The sequence below is a fragment of the Saccoglossus kowalevskii genome, chromosome 11, assembly GCF_978046115.1.
Source record: "Saccoglossus kowalevskii chromosome 11, keSacKowa6.1, whole genome shotgun sequence".
Taxonomy (NCBI): domain Eukaryota; kingdom Metazoa; phylum Hemichordata; class Enteropneusta; family Harrimaniidae; genus Saccoglossus; species Saccoglossus kowalevskii.
The window spans coordinates 33,592,595-33,619,104 of record NC_140651.1 but is presented as its reverse complement, the minus strand read 5'-3'; the positions used below and the strand labels follow the sequence as shown (position 1 = coordinate 33,619,104).

The 26,510-nt window shown below is 35.9% G+C and overlaps 1 protein-coding gene across 1 annotated transcript in view; it reads right to left on the bottom strand.

Moving 5' to 3' along the window:
- Positions 1-26,510, bottom strand: part of LOC100371963 (uncharacterized) — a 63,666-nt gene that overhangs the window by 7,655 nt on the left and 29,501 nt on the right. Inside the window, exons 10-32 of the mRNA XM_085505131.1 lie at positions 24,506-24,660; positions 24,006-24,128; positions 23,166-23,326; positions 20,782-20,932; positions 20,498-20,632; positions 20,121-20,281; positions 19,641-19,947; positions 19,428-19,538; positions 16,882-17,079; positions 16,262-16,434; positions 15,407-15,620; positions 9,068-9,268; positions 8,496-8,676; positions 7,891-8,024; positions 7,053-7,337; positions 6,398-6,525; positions 5,971-6,109; positions 5,434-5,619; positions 4,766-4,881; positions 3,833-4,010; positions 1,498-1,682; positions 802-924; positions 492-669 (exon numbers count right to left, since the gene is read on the bottom strand). Of these exons, the coding sequence (XP_085361257.1) occupies positions 492-669; positions 802-924; positions 1,498-1,682; positions 3,833-4,010; positions 4,766-4,881; positions 5,434-5,619; positions 5,971-6,109; positions 6,398-6,525; positions 7,053-7,337; positions 7,891-8,024; positions 8,496-8,676; positions 9,068-9,268; positions 15,407-15,620; positions 16,262-16,434; positions 16,882-17,079; positions 19,428-19,538; positions 19,641-19,947; positions 20,121-20,281; positions 20,498-20,632; positions 20,782-20,932; positions 23,166-23,326; positions 24,006-24,128; positions 24,506-24,660 (3,923 nt within the window). The remainder of the gene's footprint in view (positions 1-491; positions 670-801; positions 925-1,497; positions 1,683-3,832; positions 4,011-4,765; positions 4,882-5,433; positions 5,620-5,970; positions 6,110-6,397; positions 6,526-7,052; positions 7,338-7,890; positions 8,025-8,495; positions 8,677-9,067; positions 9,269-15,406; positions 15,621-16,261; positions 16,435-16,881; positions 17,080-19,427; positions 19,539-19,640; positions 19,948-20,120; positions 20,282-20,497; positions 20,633-20,781; positions 20,933-23,165; positions 23,327-24,005; positions 24,129-24,505; positions 24,661-26,510) is intronic.

Here is a 26,510-nt window from a genome sequence, read left to right as displayed (position 1 = left end):
ACTTTTCAGTAATTTGTTGTGAATCTAAAAAGTTTCTTGCCTGAACTTTGCTAAAAGATTATCACAACAGTTTATATATGTCAATAATTCAAATACAGGTTGCAGTAATAGTACACATAGTCTTAATACTGTTATACATAGTTATCAATACCATATATCAGTAATTTATACACAAGTGCTCTGTTATACGTTTTTTGAGTTGAACCAGCTAACTGACAAATACATCTTGTTATGTTTTATGATGCAATTCAAATTTGGTGAATTTGTACACACATCATATTATGACATCAAGAAGGTTACACGTTTGATTCCTCTAGCAACTGTTATCACAGCAGTATCATTCAGAATAAAGTTTGCTTCACTTTCAAATATACATCCCATGATACTAGACGTGTATTGTTGAATTGGAACAATCACATGACATATCTAGAAGATATTAATAATTTAGATTTCGAGTGAATCTTTATGAATCTATTGGGAATTGTACTTACTTCACATGGTGCTGGACACACTCTACCAGTAAATTCTGGAAAGTTGTTAGTTTGTTGTAATCTTTCCAGAGCTTCCTTCCAATTATCCTGAAATACCAAGTCATTCCATTTTGGAATAATATTCCCAAGTGGACATCCATTGGTAGACTGACAAAATGGAACTCCACAATCCATACACCTAAAAATTCATTAAATACACAAAATAAGCAGGTTTGTATTATCACCAGTTAAAAACATAACCACAAAATACACAAAACAGTTACCAGTTACAAACATAACGACAACATACACTGAAAAGTTAGAAACATACCTGGCAGCCTGCATTTTAATATTTGTCTTGACTTCTCCATGGTTGTGTATCTCACTCCAGTCTCCTATTCGAGAATCCACTTTACGATACTGATTATTATTTCTGGGATATTTGATAAATCCTCTGAAAAGAATTAGATACACCTTACTTTAGTGTAGCTAGTATTGGTCAAATAACACTAAACAATGACTTAGACTTTTGGCAACTGGCAATTCTCAATGAATATTTTGATTTAGTGACAGAGTTCAGCAAGAGTGGCCAAAGGCCGATAGATAAATAAATATATAGAAGAATATGGAGAAGTAAATATACCCTATAAAACGGTGAAACAGGTGGCACCCCCCCCCCCCCAGCCACCAAATTATGCTCTTCTTTGGAATGTCAATCAAAGATAAGGCAATCGTTTTCTGGCAGTGAACTGAAAATATTTTTATATGAATAGTTTTCTGGTCATTTTTATCAGCGGTGACACACAAATTGTGCATGGTGCAAGTATGAATTCGCACGTTTCATTGTTCTTTGGTTAGGTCAGTTCTATTTTTAGTAAATCAATAAACTATTTGGCTGTGCTTGCTTGCCAGGCATTGGCTGCAACATATTTTTATATGTCTTTAACCTCTCTGTAAAATTACAACTTTACATAGAATTTATGCAGCCATGTCAAGCATTGTATTCTGAGGGGAGGGTATTACTCACTTCTTTTTATCTAGTATACGATCTAGATTCTTCTGTGATTTTTCAACATCTGGAATACTGTCTTCAATATCAACAATGCTAGGCCCATTGGTCACACTTTTTTCAACTTTAATAACTGAATTCAACTCTGGTACTAACTTTTTATTTAGCTTTTTCAAGGCTGCTCGATATTCATGTGGAAATACCTAATAACACAACATGAAGTAGCATGAAATAACATAATGTAAGACAAGACACTGCATGTCATGTAAACTATTTGCAGTATCCCACGCCATACAGTCCAGCAGTATTCTACATGGTACAATCCAGCAGCATCCAATCCCATACAGTTCAACAGTATTCCACCCCGTACATCCCAGCAGCATTCCACCCCGTACATCCCAGCAGCATTCCACCCCGTACATCCCAGCAGCATTCCACCCCGTACATCCCAGCAGCATTCCACCCCGTAATCCCAGCAGCATTCCACCCCGTACATCCCAGCAGCATTCCACCCCGTACATCCCAGCAGCATTCCATCCCTTACATCCCAGCAGCATCCCATCCCATACAGTCCAGCAGTATTCCACCCCGTACATCCCAGCAGCATTCCATCCCTTACATCCCAGCAGCATCCCATCCCACACAGCCTAGCAGCATCCCATCCCATACAGTCCAGCAGTATTCCACCCCATACAGTCCAGCAGTATTCCACCCCATACAGTCCAGCAGTATTCCACCCCGTACATCCCAGCAGCATTCCATCCCTTACATCCCAGCAGCATCCCATCCCATACAGTCCAGTAGTATCCCATCCCATATAGTCCAGTAGTATCCCATCCCTTACATCCCAGCAGTATCCCATCCCTTACATCCCAGCAGCATTCCATCCCTTACACATCCCAGCAGCATTCCATCCCTTACACATCCCAGCAGCATCCCATCCCTTACACATCCCATCCCATACAGTCCAGTAGTATCCCATCCCTTACATCCCAGCAGCATTCCATCCCTTACACATCCCAGCAGCATCCCATCCCTTACACATCCCATCCCATACAGTCCAGTAGTATCCCATCCCTTACATCCCAGCAGCATCCTATCCCTTACAGCCCAGCAGTATCCCATCCCACACAGTCCAGCAGTATCCCACCCTGTGCAATCCAGCAGTATTCTACCCGGTACAATCCAGTAGTATCTCACTGCATAGTCCAGCAGCATCTCATCCCCTACAGTCCAGTAGTATCCCACCCCATACAATCCAGCAGTATCCCACCCCCATACAATCCAGCAGTATCCCACCCCCATACAATCCAGCAGTATCCCACCCCCTACAATCCAGCAGTATCCCATCCCATACAATCCAGCAGCATCCCACCCCCTACAGTCCAGTAGTATCCCATCCCATAGTCCAGCAGTATCTCACCCCCTACAGTCCAGTAGTATCCCATCCCATACAATCCAGCAGCATCCCACCGCATACAGTCCAGCAGTATACCACCCTTATAGTCCAGTAGTATCCCACCCCATACAATCCAGCAGTATACCACCCCCATACAATCCAGCAGTATCCCACCCCATACAATCCAGCAGCATCCCACCCCCATACAATCCAGCAGTATCCCACCCCATACAATCCAGCAGTATACCACCCCCTACAGTCCAGTAGTATCCCACCCCATACAATCCAGCAGTATCCCACCCCATACAATCCAGCAGTATCCCACCCCCATACAATCCAGCAGCATCCCACCCCCATACAATCCAGCAGTATCCCACCCCATACAATCCAGCAGTATCCCACCCCATACAATCCAGCTGCATCCCACCCCATACAATCCAGCAGTATCCCACCCCATACAATCCAGCAGTATCCCACCCCCATACAATCCAGCAGCATCCCACCCCCATACAATCCAGCAGTATCCCACCCCATACAATCCAGCAGTATCCCACCCCATACAATCCAGCTGCATCCCACCCCATACAATCCAGCAGCATCCCACCCCCATACAATCCAGCAGTATCCCACCCCCATACAATCCAGTAGTATCCCACCCCCATACAATCCAGTAGTATCCCATCCCATAGTCCAGCAGTATCTCACCCCCTACAGTCCAGTAGTATCCCACCCCATATAATCCAGCAGCATCCCACCCCATACAATCCAGCAGTATCCCACCCCATACAATCCAGCAGTATCCCACCCCCATACAATCCAGTAGTATCCCACCCCCATACAATCCAGCAGTATCCCACCCCCATACAATCCAGTAGTATCCCACCCCATACAATCCAGCAGTATCCCATCTCTACACAAAAAGCTGGTGTCAGAAGTGAGTATTAAAGTAGTTACCTTAACAAAGTTCCCAAGTGGTTGTGGCCATGCATCTAATATCTCCTTGGCAACATTTGATCCAGTCGATTCCACAAATTCCTCCAAAATCTGTTTGAGGAATTTAACATCTACATCCTTGACAACAGCTTCCAAGGAAATAGATTCTTTGTTACACATTTGTGAAAATTTCTTTTCCCTGATCAAAATAGATCATACATAAATGTTTATTAGCAGACTTTAACATGTTCCAAATTTTACGTCACTGATCAGTACATGTATGTGGATTGAGAAAGCACATGAAGAATTATTTGCAGGACTCACTTGTCTGAAATGTATGTTGCCTTTATATAGTCTCTTAAGGTAAGTCAGTTACTATTCAGTTGTCAGAATGGCAATTTAGTGTCAACTTGTGAATGGTTTTTTCACTACTCACAAAAGACGACAACAAAATACTTCCCAGTATTTTCAGTTACAAGAATAATTGTCTTACTATATACCTTACAATGATCACCAGTATTCAAAGCACTATTGATATATGCTTGATTATTACAAATCAGTTGAGTTGTAGTAAATTCAGTCTTTTGTGCTATGGGCAAGGCAGAATGTTCTATTAAAGAGACAGTTAGATGACTCAAACCTAATGCCTTGGGTCTTATCGAGCTAGGCCAAGTGCACACACTAAAATTCTCAGAGATGGGGCTACAACACATAACACCAGTGGAAGTGTCTGTGAAAACAGCTAAAGTCTATAAAACAGCACAAACTCAACTTCAAAGTAATCCTGAGCAACCAAAATATAAGGGTAATCTTGTTACACTGTTCAGGGGAGTCTAAACAACAATCCCAAAGCACAGTTTTCATAGAGTTTTTGTTGTTTGTTTTCAGTAATGGTTGCCAGGTGAAAATGCCTGGATGTCCACCCTGTAATTACAGTTAATTATATTGACTTACTTATCCAATACATATGCAATTCCTCCAGACATGCCAGCAGCAAAGTTTCTACCAGTTGTTCCTAATATAACAACTCTGCCACCAGTCATGTACTCACAACCATGGTCACCAACACCCTGAGTAGCAATACAAACATGTAATAAACACTGCTGTTTTGTTTCATATAAAATTAAACAATATTTATTTTAGAATTTATTTTCCATTGTTAATGCATCTACATGACATGGTGAAATAAGTTTAATTTACAACAATCGCATAATGTTCTAAACGTATCATATCAGGATCACTGTCAATAATACAGCAATAAATTTATAGCATCATCAGAAATAGTTTCTATTGGTTGACAGCAGTAAAATGTTAGTAATAAAATACAATGCATATAATACTAATAAAATGTCAGTCATTGCTATTCCTAATTTTGTATATTCACCAGCTGGGTTTATTATTACATCTTCTTTTTTTCGGCAACATTGTAAGTTTGGTTTTGAATTGGATATGTCCACCCTTCTCTTATTTCTAAAACATGACTGCTTATTTTGAAACAAGTCATTGTGATTTTACGTTTCAAATTACATAGGAGAAATATAGTTCAAAAGTGTACAAGTATTTATATGCAGCATACATCAATAATAAAATTATGTAGTAGAGTTGGAAAATAGTTGACATACCTCTACGACAGCGATTGCACCCGAATTTCTAACACAGAATCTCTCAGCAGCACAGCCTCTGAAGAAAGCCTTACCACTTGTAGCACCGTACAACACAACATTACCCACTATAATATTCTTGTGGGTTTGAAAGGAATCAGGCAAATCATGGGGAGGGTAGACTACAATTTCACCACCCGACAAGCCCTAATGAAGGAAAACATTATATATAACATGTACAAAAATAGACAAATTTCCACAGCTGTATTATAGTTAAACCTTAAAGGAATTCAATATCTAGGTGCCTATAAAATCAGCAACCTGGGGAGTCCCAGTACCCACTAACACCAGTTCTAATTTTGCCACTATAGAATCTATGGTAGAGTGTAGTGTTGGGAGGTGGGTAGGAATAAGGTAATTATCAATATGCATTGCAATATCATAGTAACTATTTATTTATTTATTTATTCAATTGCTCCCTCTATAAGGTGTGACTAAATAGAGACCCTTCTCAATAATGGGTAGACAAATGAGTAGACAGACAAACAAAATATTCACCTTTCCTACATAGTCATTTGCATCACCTTCTAATTCAACATGTATACCTTTAGCCATAAAAGCACAGAAACTTTGACCAGCAGTTCCAGTTAGCTTGATATTAATAGTTTTATCAGGCAGTCCTTCTTCACCAAATGACCTGTGAATAATAACCACCCATATTATGTAAATATCCTATGACACTGCCTGCTTCTTTGTAGTGTACATGTATTAAAAGGTATAACACAACAATATTTCCTATTATATATTAGGTAGTGTGTGTAGTTTGTGGAGTTCAGTGAAGAGTATCTTGAGTAACCAAGGATACCAAAGTGTCACGCTAACATGGGTATGATGCCAATAAGGTGTCCCCCTCATGCTTAGGGTGTTGTATAGTTTTAGCAAAAGATTCAAAAGGCAGCCATATTGTACAGACAAGAATACTCACTTTGAAACATAATAGCTTAATGTTGTAGCAAATGTTCTGATTTCATTGTTAATCTTCAGATTTATGTGTATGGGTTCAATTTTCACACCACTCAGAATGTCTTTACATGATTCTATTACAGCGTTATCCTGGTTCCACAAAAGAATCAAAGAATACAGTAATCAAGGCCCATTTACTTGGACACAGTCAAGAGAGTACAGTAAGAGTACATAACCCTAGCTTGTACTGAACAATTATTGAGCTAAGGATAGCTCAATAATAGCTCAAAGGATCAATTGCAGTTGATTCACTCAAGTCCAATTAATTGATAAGTGACGTGATTACACTATAATTTCAGTTTTCTTTCTAGCAAGCATCCAACATTACATTTGAAAGCTTACAAAATCTTGTACAACATAAGAAACATGTTTATCATTCATGCACACAATAAAACAAAATGTAATTCATAACATCTTGGCACCTGCATGTACAATGTATTTTAGAGAGACAACATTACAAGCATGTAATAAGATCATACAAGCAATAAGATCATGACGAGTGGTTATGAAATATAGCAACAAGAGAACATGTCTGATAAATCAAAACATGTCTACTTTTGCCAAACAAAACAACATCATACTGAGCAGTTTCAACATCTGGGAGATGAACTACTTACCAATCTATTTTCCATTTCATAATTCTGAGCTAGACTTCCACCAACAATATTCACCTCTGGTCTTAGATCGCTTGCATTGGTTAATATAGCATCAAAGTTCAATAGTTTAGCTTTGTTAACTGATACATCATTTGACATTTCAAGAAGTTCAGTATGACCAATCAGTTGTTGAAATTTACTAAATCCCATCTTAGCCAAAATCTCTCTTATTTCTTCCGCCAACAAGAAGAAAAAATTCACAACATGTTCCGGTTTGCCTTCGAACTTCTTTCTCAGTTCTGGGTCCTGCAATGACATTTCAACAATAGTATAAAATAATATTTTGCATTATAATATTATCATTGTCAGAATAAATTGAAACTATAAAAAATGTTTGAATGATGCCTTACATTCTCATCTATTTCATTTGGAGAGTACTGGAGTGTCTTATCTACAATGTAACTCACCTTCTAACTATATTGTTTACAAATATTGCTTAATTTAGGAGGATCTTTTAAATTAACATTCTGCAGTTAATTTGTCATTACCCATCCACAATCTCAATAATTGATAGTGTGTATATATGAGGCGGGAGAGGGTACCTCATAAACTTGCGATTTACATAATTATTTAAACATTCTGTATTTTTCTATTATTCTTTACTTTTTGACATTTGGAATTGATAGTTGGATACTACAGTGGATTCAGTCAACAGGTAAGTTGAATAAGTTATTGAGACCTGCATATTGAATACATGTGCAATGTATGATAAAACATAACCAGAATGGAGTGTTACAGAACAATTGATTTTAGCATGCATAGTAGAAAATTTATAATTCAGTTACTCTTTTTCACTAACCTGAGTTGCTATGCCAACAGGACATGTATTCAGATGACATTTTCTCATCATTGTACAACCCAATGTTATGAGTGGAGCGGTAGAAAATCCAAATTCATCTGCACCCAGTAACGCAGCAATAACAACATCACGACCTAGAAGAGAATATATGGTTGGATGCAGTCTATTCACATATATTATCTAGGGCAATAACTACATCACGACCTTGAAGAGAATATATGGTTGGATGCAGTCTATTCACATATATTATCTAGGGCAATAACTACATCACGACCTAGAAGAGAATATATGGTTGGATGCAGTCTATTCACATATATTATCTAGGGCAATAACTACATCACGACCTAGAAGAGAATATATGGTTGGATGCAGTCTATTCACATATATTATCTAGGGCAATAACTACATCACGACCTAGAAGAGAATATATGGTTGGATGCAGTCTATTCACATATATTATCTAGGGCAATAACTACATCACGACCTAGAAGAGAATATATGGTTGGATGCAGTCTATTCACATATATTATCTCGGGCAATAACACATAACAAAATAATTTATATTTTATGATCATCTTAGTTTGCAAGGTGCTTCATTTACTTGCCTGTTCTAAGCTGTCCATCTGTCTGTAAAATAACACGAGATCTCAGATCATTCATAACCAACACTTGATGTGTTTCTGCAATACCAAGTTCCCATGGTAACCCAGCATGTTTAATACCAGTCCAACTACTAGCCCCAGTTCCTCCATCATGTCCAGATATCACTATGTGCTCAGCTTTACCCTGTAAAAAATTTGATAATGTCAGCATTTGATGGTGGTAACATTATACCTTGTACAAACTAATTACTTGCATAAGTCACAAATTAGATGCATTTTACTGAAAGATATTTTAAACTGGCGATGTCATCAGAACTGTACAATTCCAGCAGAAAACGTGGTGTCTAGATACACTTATTTTAGCAAAATTTATCAAATGTGTATAGCACATTATTAAGAGTCGAAATAGTTATGAGGTTGCTGAAGCTCATGCAAAGTTTTGATGTCTCTATAATGCTATGACATCTTGTTTTTATGTACGGTTTCATGGATAATGTCAAATATTGCATGGAAAATTAGTTTTCAAAATTATAAATTTAAAATAAATCTCTATATTCTCAACAAACCATACTCACCTTGGCAACTCCGGATGCAACCACCCCAACACCAACCTCTGATACCAATTTAACACTGATTCTTGCTTGCGGATTGGCACATTTCAAATCATAAATCAGCTCAGCTAAATCTTCAATAGAGTAAATATCATGATGAGGTGGGGGTGAAATCAAACCAACACCAGCCACGGAATGACGAGTGGCAGCAATAGCTTCAGATACCTGAAAATAAACCAGACTACAACAATTACAATCTTATACTAGTTCATAGATATCAGATATACAAGCATTACAACAGATATTAAGGATAAATTAACAGCTTGAAATATTGCTGGAAAATGATCTGGCCAAAATTTAAACTTTAACTAAATACACAAACAGAGTGAAAAGACTGTTTTCTAAATGCTGGTTTAAGTCAGTTTTGAAAAAAATGAAAGAAAATAAGTTTATTAATAAGTAATAATTATTCAGTAGATCTTTCAATGACAATGACATGTATGATTTTATTATGGAATACCATGATCACATCAAAATTTCTCAAACAATACAATATCAAAGACATGTTTATGAAAAATACTGGCCAAAATTTGGCAGGAATTATATTTTATTTACCCTTTATATTACACATAAACATATCAGGGTATAGAATTATCTGAATAACAGACTTTGAAAAGTATTTGAACAGTGGCAAACTAACATGAGTTTCAGTAGCATAGGTGCCACTTTGTATTTATTGCAACCACAAAAAAATAATAATAATTGCATTAACAATGACATACTTCTACATGAATCTGATTATACAATGAAAGAATCAAAGAAAGCTTAAAAAGAACTCCTGTGTGCTGAGAATATGAAGACACATTAAAAATTAATTAAAAATTACTTGTACATTAGATATTGATGGAATAGCTGAAAACTAATTATGTAAATCAGGTAACTAATATGAACAAAACAATTATGCATTATTGTGCTAATTAAAGAATTAATAAGAACAAATTTTAACCCAAAATTAATCAGGCCTGTCTATTGGTCTAGAGCATTTATGTACCAAATTTCATTCAAAAATTCAGATATCAGTGTTAATTATGTTAATTAGGTGATTAATGAGCATAAATATTTACCAAAAACTAATTGGGTCTTTGCATAGTCCTAGAAGATCTATGTAGCAAGTCTCATTGAAATATGATGATTAGTACTTGGGATATCAGGCAAAGAGCTGAAAATTAACTAATTATGCTAATAAGGAGGTATGTAAATGTGTCTAAATGGACATAGTGCGAGTGGTTAGTGCGAGTAGCACTAATCCGAAAAACTACTAGATCTAGTGCTAAAATGGCACTAGATCTAGCGCTAAAATGGTACTAGATCTAATGCTAAAACGGCACTAGATCTAATGCTAAAACAGCACTAGATCTAGAGCTAAAATGTACATAGTGCGAGTGGGATTGATATCGCGTTGTCAACGACGTCAAGACATCCCGTAATTCTCTGAAAATAAATTAATATTTATGTAAAATTGTTGTATCTTTCATTCATTGGAAATGTGCTACAGTGGGAAAATTGAGAATGTCATTGTCCACGTTTGTCGTAATAGACCTTTGGAACAACGCGATCGGCTGGGAAACTAGCTGAAACAGTGAAACTGCAGGTCGAACTTCGCAATTTTTACAAATTGTGAATAGATATACTGTATGAAATGGTATTGTGGGGAAGTTTGTGTTTTCAACTTTGGCGAATGGAAACTTTATGTAAATGGTGGAATTCAGCGTTGATTTTTTTAAATCTCTGATGTGCCGTTTTATTTCTGGTCGGCGCCACACTTAATGAAAATAGATCTTCGAAAATGAAATTATGATGCCATATGTGAACTAAATAAAAAATTGGTATACTCCTAGTCTAAGTCCCGGGTCCTGTAATGCTCGGTGGATTTTGTGTGTACTGCGACCTGTGAATGGGCATATACATATTCACGCAATCTTGTTGTTACCTTTCTATCATGGAGGAACTAACGGAATATGAGGAACCTCGCCGATTTTTTGATTTTTTGACGTGACCATATTATATATGTCTGAACACTTTCTCTGCAATAATATTTGTTAGGAGCCCTTAGAATGTTTTGTTGTAGACTCTCGAAATCTTGTTCTTGCTACAGTTGCTAATAATTAAAACATGTGAAGTAACAAGTTCGTCTGTTGAATTTCCGGTTGTAAAATACGTATTTTAACCCTTCACAGCTAAACAAACCGCCCAGAAATCGCTCAGGGCGAATTTTCGACAGTTTTTAAATTTATTTTTTAAAATATTTTGTCGTAATTTATCGGACATTTCAATCGTCCCTTACGCCTAAATCAGTCTATTTAAGTTTTTATTCAAGAGCGTGTTTATTGTGACTAGCGTAAGCTCAGTTTGGACAAAGAGCTGTTATCACTGTAAACAATGTTAAAGTATTCTTCTTAGGGAACTGATCATTACCACCCAGCCGGTTTCCTGTGAGTTTGACTCGATTTACCGTACCGGTCGTTGCTTACCGTACCGGTCGTTGCTTTACCGTACCGACCGTTGCGTTACCGTACCGGCCGGACAATTACCGTACTGATAGGACCAATACCGACTATTTATCACCTTCGATTAATGAATGCATGGTAAACAAAGCCCCGGTAACTGATCGGCGCCTTGCCGGTAACCGTGAGTCATGCATGAATTAATTGGGCATTTTGCAAACAATAAGAATTTTTTTTTACCCACCCATTGAAAGTGAATAATTTGAAAAGGACATGACTTGTACAACAGAGTGTTACGTCCCAGTCGACTAGAGGACTCGATGGGTTAATTATTTGTTTATATTTGTCAGTAGCTCACACAGTGGAAAGAAAGTCGGACAACCGTCGAAATACAAATAAATAAATTAAATAAAAAAGTCTTTCTGAAATTTCATGGTTTTTTTTCAATATATGTGTGTTATTCACATATTCATGATCGCCTGTAACGCTATAAAACGACAGTCCTACATCGTAGCTTACCCACGACGTTGAATAAAACGTCTCAACCTGTCGCATGAATTCGATGATACTTGCATAATGTGTCAGCGTGACTCGCTTGGCCGAGCTCACATGTATTTAAATTCGGGCTTGGGCGTTCGAAAATCTGTTTTGATACATTGTTGACAATAACACGCGCAACGCGTGCACGTAGTCCAGATAAAATTCAAGTGCGTAAAACGGAATTTGACCTTGCTCTAGGTCAACATTTTTCTATTGCTTTTCGACCTCATTTTGTGAGTTTGCTTATGGAATTGTCCAAACATATTTACCCGATATTTACACACCTCCTCCAACAATCCCCAATGTAACTTTATTATAACAAAACAGAGTGTGCAAGTGTGCCGGTATATCTCTTTTTGGAACATGTGATTGGCCCTGAAAAGGGCTGTTTGGTTTGGGGCAGAATACGATTTAGACTGGAAAGGTCGGGACTTTTTTTTGTTTTACAAAAAAAATATAATTACAGCCAATACAAAGTCAGCTTGGACATTCAGTTGTGAGACATAACAAAATAAACGGTGCCAGCGATAGATTTTGCGAATGAAAGAACAAACTAAACGCAATCAAAGGCGCCGACCACTCGCGTTGGAAATAAACTAATAAAACGCGTTGCGACGAGAAATCTCGTCTGCATCTATCATTCACGCAAACGCACACACTTGCTATTTTCGTATGTTGAATGCGTTGGCAACGTCGTCAAATATTTAGCCCAATCACTGAATAAAAAAACATCCAAGCACACGTGCACTGGCGTCAGATAAAGTGAAAAAATGAAAACAAAATTACGTCTGCACTGTGCATTTTTAACAATAACCAAAACCATTAGGTTACATGCCAAAACTACCGACTCAGGATTCATCATACACAAATATAGCCACTTTCATGGAACTGTTATTTTTGTAACCCACTTTGTCGGCTCAGTTGATTTGGGAGCACTGATCCCAATTTAAAAAAAATAAAAATATCGTATAAAATAAAGACGCAGTTCCGTCTGTAGTCATATCCAACAGTTCACATGGACGTACTGGGAGCTCCATGGTCTCAAAAAAATCATGTGTAGCATTATCACGCGCAACTTGAATGTAAATATTATGCAATAATAATGATTAAGTTTAATCTCTGACAAATAAAAAGACGCAACAAATTGACCTGGTGGTGTATTTGACCTCGAAAGCTACTGCATAGCAAACATGAACAAAATGATTTATAAACAGACTATAACTACAAACTAAACAAATTCTACTCAAATTAATTCTACAGTTTTGCTTTCTCAGGCGATCCTGTGCATAAAACTGAAATTTAAACAGGTCGGCATTTTACCGGTAAACCGGAAAATCAATGCATAAATTAACTTGTCAGAAGTGTGAATTGCCTCCTGCCAGTACGGTAACGGCCTTGCCGGTACGGCTAATGACCTTCGGGTACGGTAAAGCAGCGGCCGGTACGGTAAAGCAGCGGCCGGTACGGTAAAGCAGCGGCCGGTACGGTAAAGAAACGCATGCCGCAGGAGACTCACAGGAAACCGGCTTGGTGGTAATGATCAGTTCCCTTATGCTAAGTTCATCTTTGAAAACAACTATTTTTTTTTATTTAAAAAAAAAATCATGCCATTTTCCCCTCAAAATCCAAGCCAAAAGAGCATACTACAACATCGGCAAATCTCTTCCGCGTTGCGTTCAATTACATTAACATATTTAAATGAGCTATGGTGATTTAAACGCGTTGGCATCATCCAGCATTTTGATTGGTTAATTAGCGATTCGACTATTAGCTCAACTCATGCAAGAGAAACATGGCGGATACACTACCGCATCGAGCGTTTATGCGTTTATTTGCTTACGATGAAACTAAGTTGAATTTTATTTGAATTTCATAACAATTAACGAATTTATTTTTTGTGCATTATTATAATCACTACTGAGTAATAATCAACGTTTGTGAAACATAGCATGTCTGGATTGAGCATCTGTGATCGCTTGCCGGGATAGCTTGTTGCTACGCAATGCAGTTGTGTTGGTTTTTATTAGAAACGTCGTTTAAAATATACATTTGTTACCAATAAAATAAAAACAAACGTATTTGAAAAATGACACTGGGCGACACTGTAATGACATTTCAGGTGGTCTACTTTTTAATTCAGCAAGAATTATTAATTATTATTAATTCTGCAATAGTTTCTTTCATCTTGGGTGGCCCAACTGACGGCATAGAAAGTCTGTGTAGTTGGATACAATGAAAATGTCCCCCCAAAATATTTGATAATTATTTTTTGAAATTTTAAACCCCAAATAAGCGCCCATCAGCCGTGAAATCCCCTGGGCGATTTTTCGGGTGGGCGAATTTACGGCAGAATCCGGTATTATATAAAGAAAGTATTATGGACATCTCGCACATATTGCGGATGTTTTATATACTGTTTGTAGTTTGCATATGAAAGTGGTTGTTGATGCCCCTCCTATTACTCGACATCGTTGACAATGCGATAACAATGCCACTCGCACTGAGCACATTTTAGCACTAGATCTAGTGCCATTTTAGCGCTAGATCTAGTGCCATTTTAGCGCTAGATCTAGTGCCATTTTAGCACTAGATCTAGTACTTTTTCGGATTAGTGCTACTAGCACTAACCACTCGCACTACGCCCATTTCGACACATTTACATACATGTAAGGTAATTAATATGCACAAATATTTTCCCAAAAACTAATCAGGGGTCTGCACAGTCCTTAAGTAACTATGTACCAAGTGTCATTGAAATGTGACGATTACTACTTGAAATATCAAAAGTTGAAAAATAATTAATTATGCAATTTAGGTAATTAATATGTACTAATATTACCCTAAAAACTATCAGGTTTGTGCAGTGTCCTATTACATCTATGTACCAAGTTTTATTGAAATGTGATGATTAGGACTTGAGATATCAGTGGAAAAGCCAAAATTGATTAATCGTTATGCAAATTAGGTAATTAATATTGCACAGATTTTTACCCAAATCTAATAAAATCTGTGCATTAGTTTGGAGCATCTTTGTGCCAAGTTTCATCAAAATCCAATGAGTGGTTCTTCAGATATCAGTGGAACAGCTAAAAATCAGCTAATTATCATGCAAATTAGGTGATTAATATGCATGGATTTTTACCAAAACCTAATCAAATCTGCACATTGGCCCAGAGCATCTATGCACCAAGTTTCATCAAAAATCAATGTATGGTTCTTGAGATATCAGTGGAACAGACAGACACACATACACACACATACACACACACATACAGACACACTAACTGCAAAGACTCCCACAAATTAAGAATGTACTTACCTTGTACCCGGGCAGTTCACCACCTTCTCCTGGTTTAGCTCCTTGAGCCATTTTAATCTGTAAATCATCGGCATTAGCTAGATACGAACTAGTCACACCAAATCTTCCAGATGCCACTTGTTTAATAGCTGACCTTTTGCTATTTCCTTCTTCTTGGTTCAGATAACGGTTTGCATTTTCTCCACCTTCACCTGTATTGCTCTTTGCTCCCATTCTATTCAAGTACGTAGAAACAACTAGGTCTTACTTTTCATTTTTATATTTTCATCTGCCATAGTTAATTTCTACCAACATTTTGCTCATGACATGCAAGATTTCCTAAATCTATTCGTAGCAATGGCTAATGTGAAATGTAGTGCTAAAGATATTTTAATAATGCCTACCTATTCATAGCAATGGCTAATATGAAATGTAGTTCTAAAGATATTTTAATAATGCTAACCTATTCATAGCAATGGCTAATATGAAATGTAGTGCTAAAGATATTTTAATAATGCTTACCTATTCATAGCAATGGCTAATATGAAATGTAGTTCTAAAGATATTTTAATAATGCTTACCTATTCATAGCAATGGCTAATATGAAATGTAGTTCTAAAGATATTTTAATAATGCCTACCTATTCATAGCAATGGCTAATATGAAATGTAGTTCTAAAGATATTTTAATAATGCTTACCTATTCATAGCAATGGCTAATATGAAATGTAGTTCTAAAGATATTTTAATAATGCCTACCTATTCATAGTAATGGCTAATATGAAATGTAGTGCTAAAGATATTTTAATAATGCTTACCTATTCATAGCAATGGCTAATATGAAATGTAGTTCTAAAGATATTTTAATAATGCTTACCTATTCATAGCAATGGCTAATGTGGAATGTGCTTCCAAAGAAATACTCCCAAAACTCATCGCTCCAGTAGCAAATCTTTTCACAATATTAGCAGCTGGCTCAACCTCACTTATATCAATAGGAACTTCTGGAAATTTCAAATCAAGTTGACCTCGAAGTGAACAATATTTGACCTACAAAAAATAACATATAAATTTGTTAGGTCTCTATTGAATTACTTCTAATAGATTAAACACATCATGAATAGTAATTTGAAAACTACAACATTTATATCCATTAATCAATGTTTAAATTGTCTATAAAACTTGACTTGCTATCGTTACCAATCCCACTATGTTTATTTTGAGTCAATGTTAGAACTGAAATTTGAGAAACTGTTGATGACATTAAAAAGTTGGTTTTACATGTTTTTTGGACAAATCGGTCCAGACATGTCAGATAAATGATCCATATAGACAAAACCCAAAACACAAGTCCCAATAACGAACTGCATCTGACGGAGACTAATAAATCTATTGTTTTACACACACACATATATATATATATATATATATATATAAAATGATTTTTTTCCCACTGAACATAGTTATCAACTAAGGCAATAAGAGATAGTAACTCACTGCATTCATAGCGGATTCTTTAAATTTGTCATACGCATGTTTACTGCTAGTTCTGGCAGCATCTTGTAAATTAGCCAAGCTTTCTGGTTCATTGATATGCTTCTCACCACCACTACGCCAGTGGTAATTCCCAGGGTTCAAGATAATTTGATTATCACAGCTTCTATCTGAATATGCAATCACATGACGCTGTAGAGCCTGTAAACAAAATTATAATATTAACTTCCTGTCTTCATCCAACATTTGCAAACATGCTAGCAAAACTGAGCTAATGGTCTGAACTGTGAACAAGGCATGGAAAGGTAGACAAGGCATGGAGAGGTAGACAAGGCATGGGGAGGTAGACAAGGCATGGAGAGGTAGACAAGGCATGGAGAGGTAGACAAGGCATGGAGAGGTAGACAAGGCATGGAGAGGTAGACAAGGCATGGAGAGGTAGACAAGGCATGGAGAGGTAGACAAGGCATGGAGAGGTAGACAAGGCATGGAGAGGTAGACAAGGCATGGTGATGTGGACGAGACATTTTTCAATCTTACAGTTGTTGGTAATAGCATGTGACTACTATCAACAGCCATGTCTCCATATTTTGCATGGAATCACAGATTTTGAATATTTACACATCATATAACACACACTGGTGATTAGAACACATTCTGCTGTATTTATTTCAGTGGTAAAAATATAACTGGATAGAAGATGGAATCACTAACTATACCATTCTAAACCACAATTACACATATATAATGGGACAATTCAATTATAGTAACAAATTTTTGGTTTGTTGGTACACATGGAACCTGCCAATTTTAATCAAGCCGTGGAAATAGATTCAAATCTGTAGTTATATCAAACAATTAAATTGACAAATATTTATGTCATATACACATGCATGTATAGTCAAAGTTTATGCAACCCATATCTGATATTCAAATTTTTGAGTTTACAATTATAGCTATATATTTGGAAGTACAGTAGAACGTCGATTATTCGAACTGTTAGGGGGACATGCTTTTTGTTCGGTTATGCAAACAGTTCGGATATGCGATCTTGTGTGGGCGTGCTCAAGTTTACAGGCTCACTACACACAAATTCTAACGCACATGACTGTAATGAAATCAAACAATAATACATGTAGAGTACGTCATTAAAAACATTTTTATTTAATCAGTAATACATTGTAATAAAAATGTTGCATGCTGGAATGTTAAAAAAATGTTTCAAAATGTCCGTAAAATGTAGCGATAATAAAGTTCTTGGGAAAACCAAGTCCCGGAACCAAGTGAAGACGGATTTCTCTGAATGATCGTCATAGGCTGTTTTCGTTATCTTTCGTTGCAATCCTGCACTTGAATCCATTTTACTGAAAAAATCCAGCAGCTTTTGTTTTGCCTTCATATCGGATATCATCGATTTACCAACACCATACTCGGTAGATAGATTGCTTGCGGTTTCGCCACGTTCTAGTCGATTTATAATTGACAACTTTGCGTCCAAATCAAGCACACCGCGTTTGCATTTCACTGGGGGGTAGCCACGCCAACGCTAGATAAAAGACGCTGATAAAGTAAACAGGTGAAAGGTCGCTTCGTATTCGCTGTGTATAGATCGGCTAGCGGCTCGATGTTACCAGATTGCTCGGGGATTTTCGAATGGTAAACTGCTATAAGATGTCCCGATTTTATTGGATTCAGCAAAGTTTTTAACACCTAAAACGATTGACATAATAAATTGTTGTAAAAATCCAGGTTGGCTACTGTGATCATCGGACGTAAAGACTTCGACGCTGTGAACCATCAAACGGCCCGCCGACTGTGGTCATTGGTTGCCGTTGTCTGCTGATAAACCATCAAAGAGGCACACCAAAGGGTTGTCGTTTCGCCTCTCTTTTTCACTGCACTATTAAACTGGCGTCGCTTCTGTGGCAAGACATCCCAGAAGTTATTTTCTTTCTTTTTTTATTCCGAAGAGGATGTGACTTCTCATACTGGACATTAAAATTAAAAATCGGAAAAAACATGGGATCGGCTCATGGCCGCGTTTCTTTGACGGCAGTGGAACATCGTACAATTTTCTCGGGAAACGTATTCGAACTGCGGTGACTTACAATTTGGTAAAGTTAAGGATCTGACTGTAAACAGTGGAGAAGACATTTGATGAAGTTTGTGTTTTTAGGACATTTTTTATTTACAGTGGAACACTGGTGTGGCGTAATAGGCTTGTCTGAATTTAGGAAATTATTGGATACTGTAATTCGTTTCATTGTTTGCGCAGACACTGTAAACAATGAACGTACACGTGAAAGACGTCAGATTACATGTTGATAACAGCTTTATTGAAAGTGTTGCACCAGGAAATCACACAAGGCGACTGTAGTATTTACTGTTCACAGTTGACTTTTGTATTATACAGAACACAGCCAGACCTGCATACAAACTTTGGGGGACACACAGTAGGTTCGGATAACCGAACATTTCGGATAATAGACGTTCGGATAATCGACGTTCTACTGTACCTAGACTAATTCATACTAAATGACAATACATACCTCCTCTGCAAGCACTTCAAAAGTACAGCCACCAATTCTGGATGCAGTTCCTATAAAACACTTACTAACCACTTCATCACTCAAGCCAACAGCTTCAAATATTTGGGCACCCTGTAAAAAAGAAATGTATATAAATAAATAAGTACACGTGAATGCTATAGTAGTGTCCTCTGGTAGTTGTTTAGCTTCAATTTGAGACTGTCCTGTACTTGCCTTGTAACTCTGTAAAGTTGATATGCCCATCTTTGCCATCACTTTAGAAATACCTCTCTCAGTAGCAGCTATGTAATTATCACTTATTATATCATCAGTTAGAGAAGAATCCAGCAGTCCATGTTGTCGTAGTGAAGAAATTGTCTCAAAAACCAAATATGGACAGATTCCATCAGCTCCATAACCTAGCAGCACGCAGTGATGTTGAACTTCACGTGTTTCTCCACTTTCAATGATGACACCGACTTTCATTCTTAGCCTTTCTTTAATTAGATAATGATGGACAGCCCCTACAGTCAATAATGAACTGACAAAAAAAATTTGTTAGACAAACAAAAAATCTTTGACTCACACCTTTCAAAATTATAACTTTCATTATGAAACTTTCCCCCCATACCCCTCCCAGTACTGGTATAAGTATGGGATTACACATAAAGGCATTACACCATGTATATATTTTGAAGCTGAAATATAGTTTACCTGACAGGAATTCTATCTTTGCCAGCAAGTCTATCAGACAGTACTATTATAGTATAATCCTTCCTTGCTGCAGATGCTGCCTCTTCACAAATTCTATCTAAAGCCGGTACCAATCCACCCTTACCATCACACACTGGATATGTAATGTCAATAACATGCGTCTAAAATATACATACAATAATTATTAGAATATGTATGTTTTGTTTTTGGTCTGAAATATATCTATAAGTATAATTCTACAAAATACACTAAATTATGACAAAGTAAAAGCACTTAAAACCATGTGTTTGAAGCAATAATTTTTAACCTATTCTTTATTTGTATAATATGAAAGGAAAAAGTGATAGAGAAAGTGCTAGATTCATGCATATAAATACCTTCCATCCATTGTAAGTGGTAGCTTTAATAACCTCCAAATCTTTCAACGTCAATATTGGTTGTTGTAGAAACAACCTTTGACACTGCTTTGCACTTGGTTCCAAGATATTGTCTTCAGGACCAATAGGACAAGCCTACATACAGCATCAAATAATCAAGATTAAACTAACAGGACAAGTCAGTTGGTTTTCTTTCTAAGATCAGATTACATTTCATACTGTTATTGTTAAACACTGCAATTTTGAATTATTTAATTTAAAACACAAACTTGAGAATGACTCACCAAAGACATCACAATCTTTTCTCTGAATGGATCAATTGGAGGATTGGTGACTTGTGCAAATAGTTGTTTGAAATATTCATACACCAGAGGATTTCTTGTAGATAGACATGCTAACGGAGTGTCATTTCCCATAGATCCCAGTGCTTCTTTTCTGCAAATTAATTATTATATGTTTAAATATGGTGGTCGCTGCAATGTGCCATACAATATCAGGGATTGCACTTCACAGATATATCAAAGGCAACTGCCCTGATGCCCAAAAGGTTTGAAAATTTATTTCTCCCATACTATATATGCAAAAGCCATTTTATCAAATTTTCCTTGAAGATGGGTTTCCTCTCAATACTGATGTTCAAGCCCATGGGTCCCATGCAATATAAATTACATCATTAGCTTACACCATAGGCTATATGACAACCACCATTATGGTCCAATGAAGTCCACAAAAATACAATCAAAGAAAGCTTAGAAAGAACTCCCATGTGCTGAGAGTATTGGAGACACATTAAATATAATTCGAAATTACTTAGCTGAAAACTAATTTTGCAAATCAGAAAATTAATATGACCAGATTTGAGTGTAAAACTAATGAGGTCTGCGCAATGTAACAGAAAATCTATGTCTCCAAGTTTAATTGAAATGTGATTAGAACCAAAAAATTATGAATTATTATGCTTATTAGGGAATTAATATGAACAGATTTTTACCCCAAACTAATTAGGTTTGTACATTGTCCTAGAGCATCTTTGTACTAAGTTTCATTGAAATGGAATAATTAGTACTTTAGATATCAGTGTGAAAGCTTAAAATTGGTTAATTATGCAAATTAGGTAATTAATATGTACAGATTTTAACCCACAATTATTCAGGTCTGTCTATTGTCCTACAGCATCCATGTACATTCATTGATATGTGATGATTAGTACCTGAGATATCAGTGTGAAAGTTGGTTAATTATGCAAATTAGGTAATTAATATGCACAATTATTTACCCTAAAACTAATCAGGTCTCTGCATAGTCCTAAGGATCTATGTACCAAGTTTCATTGAAATGCGATTAGTACTTGAGATACCCTTGGAAAAGCTGAAAATTAACTAATTATGCAAATTAGGTGATTAATATGCACAAATATTTATCGAAAACAATCAATCTCTGCATAGTCCTTGAGTATGTAAGTACCAAGTTTCATTGAAATGTAATGCTCACTACTTATATCAAATGCTGAAAATTAATTAATTATGCAAATTAGGTACTGATATTACCATAAAAACTATCAGGTCTGTGCAGTGTCATATGACATCTATGTACCAAGTTTCATTGAAATGTCATGATCAGTACTTATATCAAATGCTGAAAATTAATTAATTATGCAAATTAGGTAATTAATATGTACTGATATTACCATAAAAACTATCAGGTCTGTGCAGTGTCATATGACATTTATGTACCAAGTTTCATTGAAATGTGATGATTAGTACTTATATCAAATGCTGAAAATTAATTAATTATGCAAATTAGGTAATTAATATGAACTGATATTACCATAAAAACTATCAGGTCTGTGCAGTGTCATATGACATCTATATACCAAGTTTCATTGAAATGTGATAATTAGTACTTGAGATATCAGTGGAAAAAACGAAAATTGACTAATCATTATGCAAATTAGATAATTAGTATCCACGGATTATTACCAAAAACTAATCAAAACCTAGCATTAGTTCAGAGCATGTATGTACAAAGTTTCATCAAAATCCAATGAGTGGTTGTTTAGATATCAGTGGAACAATCATGGAACAGCTAAAAATCAGCTAATTATCATGCAAATTAGGTAATTAATATGCACAAATTTTTACCAAAAACTAATCAAATCTGCGCATATGTTCAGAGCATCTATGTACCAAGTTTCATCAAAATCCAATGAGTGGTTCTTTAGATATCAGTGGAACAATCATGGAACAGCTAAAAATCAGCTAATTAACATGCAAATTAGGTAATTAATATGCACAGATTTTTACCAAAAACTAATCAAATCTGTGCATATGTTCAGAGCATCTATGTACCAAGTTTCATCAAAATCCAATGAGTGGTTCTTTAGATATCAGTGGAACAGTCATAGAACAGCTAAAAATTAGCTAATTATCATGCAAATTAGGTAATTAACGAGCATGGATTTTTACCAAAACCCAATCAAATCTGCGCATTTGCCCAGAGCATCTATGCACCAAGTTTCATCAAAAACTGATGTATGTTTCTTGAGATAGCAGTGGAACAGTCGGACACACATACACACATACACACACACAGACACACTAACTGCAAAGACTCCCATTATGTGCTTCGCACATGGAAGTCAAAAATGAATGAAAAATAATTTTCTTACCTATCTTTAACCATTGGCAAGACCAGCATATTAATATGCTCCACTGTATAGCCAAACATTATTAATCTACGATCAGTTTCCACAGGTACACGCTCCTTTTCAACTACATTATTAATGATGTCAGGTTTTTTGTGAGCAGCATGTAATTCTTCTAATCCAATCTAAAACAATAATCAATATATATCTCAAAATACATGTGCCTGTCTTGATGACATCAAATAACAATTGTAAAAAAATAATATAAACCATGAAAGTATTCATAGTTTTCTGACTGTACAATATTATAATTTTATTACAAATATACACAAGGGCAGAAGAGTACTGTAAAATACTTTTGTTTAGCTACAATAATTTTTGCTGAAAAGACTTTTTGATGAGTGTTTTGTATGGAATTTATTTTCACTGATTTTTAACAAGTTGAATGTAAAATATAGGAAAAAATGTATATTCACTGGATTTTATTTTCACTGAATCATTCCTTCAGCAAAAATTAATTCCAAGCGAAAATAAAGTATTTTACAGTAATCATATCAACTGAGTGTAATGTATATGATCCTGTACTTTGCATACATTGTAGTATTCCTGCAATAACCTTTTTATTACACAACTTTTCCTACTTGTAGACATGATATATTGGCATACAACAGCCAGCAAAACACATCTAACAAAATTTTATCCTTATTTTATTTATAAAATATAAACATCATTTTACCATTGAAATTCAATAACTATAGTAAAAGGTTGTTGAAAAATACCAATCGAGCATTACTAGTTACGTTACAACAATCTCTATGTGTCATCATGACTTAGATGGAGAACTATCTCTTCACATACACATACCTGGAAATTTAGCCAGTCACCAAACGGTCTTGATGTAGAGACATATTTCTTCACTTCTTCATCCTTGATGACAGATCCAACTTTAGTGTCCACAAGTAACATTCTACCAGGCTGCAAACGACCCTATAACAAAAATCACACTCTCAATGCACTAGTTGCTATGGGAAAACATGACAACAACAAATTAAGTGAATTTGAATTGTTGGGAAGATGACATTTTTTGTTTTCATTTGTGAGAGATGTGTACATTTAATGCATGCAAGTTAGCACATGCATCTTGAACTAAACATTATCTATGCATAACATATTTTGCCCTATGACATACATCCCATAATAGGCTCCTTAATGTATGCAAATATTGTAATAATTTTGCATAAATTAATAAATGATATTATAAGGTTAGTAATCTGAAATTTCAACTCACATAAATATGAAATTATTCAGTTTACAGCTGAAACACCAAAGTTTTGGGTTTTGATAGCAGAGATCCAGTTACTCACCTTTTGCGTGACATTATTGTCAGGAACATTAGTAACACCAACTTCACTAGCCATGTACATTTGTCCTGTTTTAGTGATAGAATATCTAGATGGACGAAGCCCATTCCGATCTAATATAGCCCCAATGTATCTACCATCCGTGAATGTAAATAAAGCTGAAAATACAGAAAAACAAACAAAACAAACAAACTCAAATCTGTCAAACATACAAGATGATATAAGCATACATGTATATAAAGGAATGTACAGCTCTACAACATAAGTGTACACAGGTTTAGTTGTCTCAAAATCAATTGAGCTGCATGAAATGCAGAACGTTTTATCAAAACATTTTTAGAATTGTTTTAAAACACAGCACCATTCTAATTGCTACTAGTCTAAACATAGCTTCATATTGGAAGAGTGTAGTTTTGTCTTGCATTCTAGACAAGTGATCAGATATAATGGATATAATGCTCTTATCAACTGTACAAATAAAGAAAACAACTGGAAGTTATTTCACACACCTCAATTGATTTTGATTGTAGTTTGGGACATTTTGTAACAATTGCAACTAGCAACCCCAAACATTTTTAATTATTTGTCATATTTTGGGTGTAAAAGAGAAAATTTAAAGTGGGGAAGTAGATATCTGTAGATATCATATGACAAAGTGCCATGTCATTGTTTACAAAAAGAATTTACCCATGAGCCTTTGCATTTTTAGTTTCCATTGTAAGCGTGAGTTAGGACTCATTTCCCGCATGTGCACAGGTGACAACTCCCATATTTAAAAAAAAAAAAATTGTGTGTTTTCAGACAGTGTTTAATATGGTACTAATAATTCACCAAAAAATCCAACAGGTCTTGGAGGCTTACTTTCAACATATTAGTAACATGCACATATTCCAACTGAAACCTTATCAGGTCTGCCCATTATCAGAAAGCATCATTAAAATCTAATGATTGGTTTATGAGATATTGATGGAACAGACACACATAAATAGACATCTATATACCTACACAGATGAAGTAAACTGTAACAACTCCCATTGTATGCCTAACACATGGCAATCAAGTAGACAAAATTTATTCAAGTAATAGATTTTCAGATATAGATTTAGTCAATTTCCACCAAAACTTTATCAGGTCTATCATTATTTCTATGCAGCTACAAACCCAGTTTCAATTAGATTGGCAGTTCTTTTACCATTGATTGTTAAAAGGCAGTGGTCGCCGCGTCGCACATGCAAGTCATTTGTGTTGATAAACATTGATACTCCCACAATCCAATGTGCTCTTTTTAATTGAAATCATGAGTATGTATTTTGACCAAGGTGCAACATTCACCAAAGAAATGACATAGCTAAGGCTTAGTAATGTCTATGTTTATTATCATTGCAAGGTGAAGGTTTTATTTTAGAAACATTTCATCTCACTTCTCACTCTGCTCAAAACAGTACTACAGTACTACTACTAAATTAATCTTGGTGAAAAGTAAATAGTCATCTGTTTCCTGCTTACCGTTTTTACAGGCAAACATTTTTTGTGAAACAGTAACATAAATTGTGTTGTTGTCACAAGACAGCCAAACCAAGTTTCTTCTCCTAGTGCCTTGGTGGGATCCACCTTGTCAGAATAATTGCTTCCAAGCATGTAACCTGCCAGAATGGCACAGGCATTATTTAACAGTACATTGAGACCCAAGTCAGCCTGCTATTATGGACTACACATTATTTCAATATTGTTCATGAATCAATTACAGAACAATTACAAGTATAATGGTTTATACTATACACAGTACTGGATATCACTAAAAATGACGTCATTTTTAAGCAACACCCACACACGCACACACACATGAATTAGGATTGGACATTTTGTTTTTTTGAGGGGAGGGAATAATTCCATAATTTGGCAATTTATTATCCCAGATATACAAATATTATTTATTTATCATTCAACATCGATCAGTATTAGAATGTTATAATAGAATATTTTTACCCACCAGTATCAGCCATGGAGA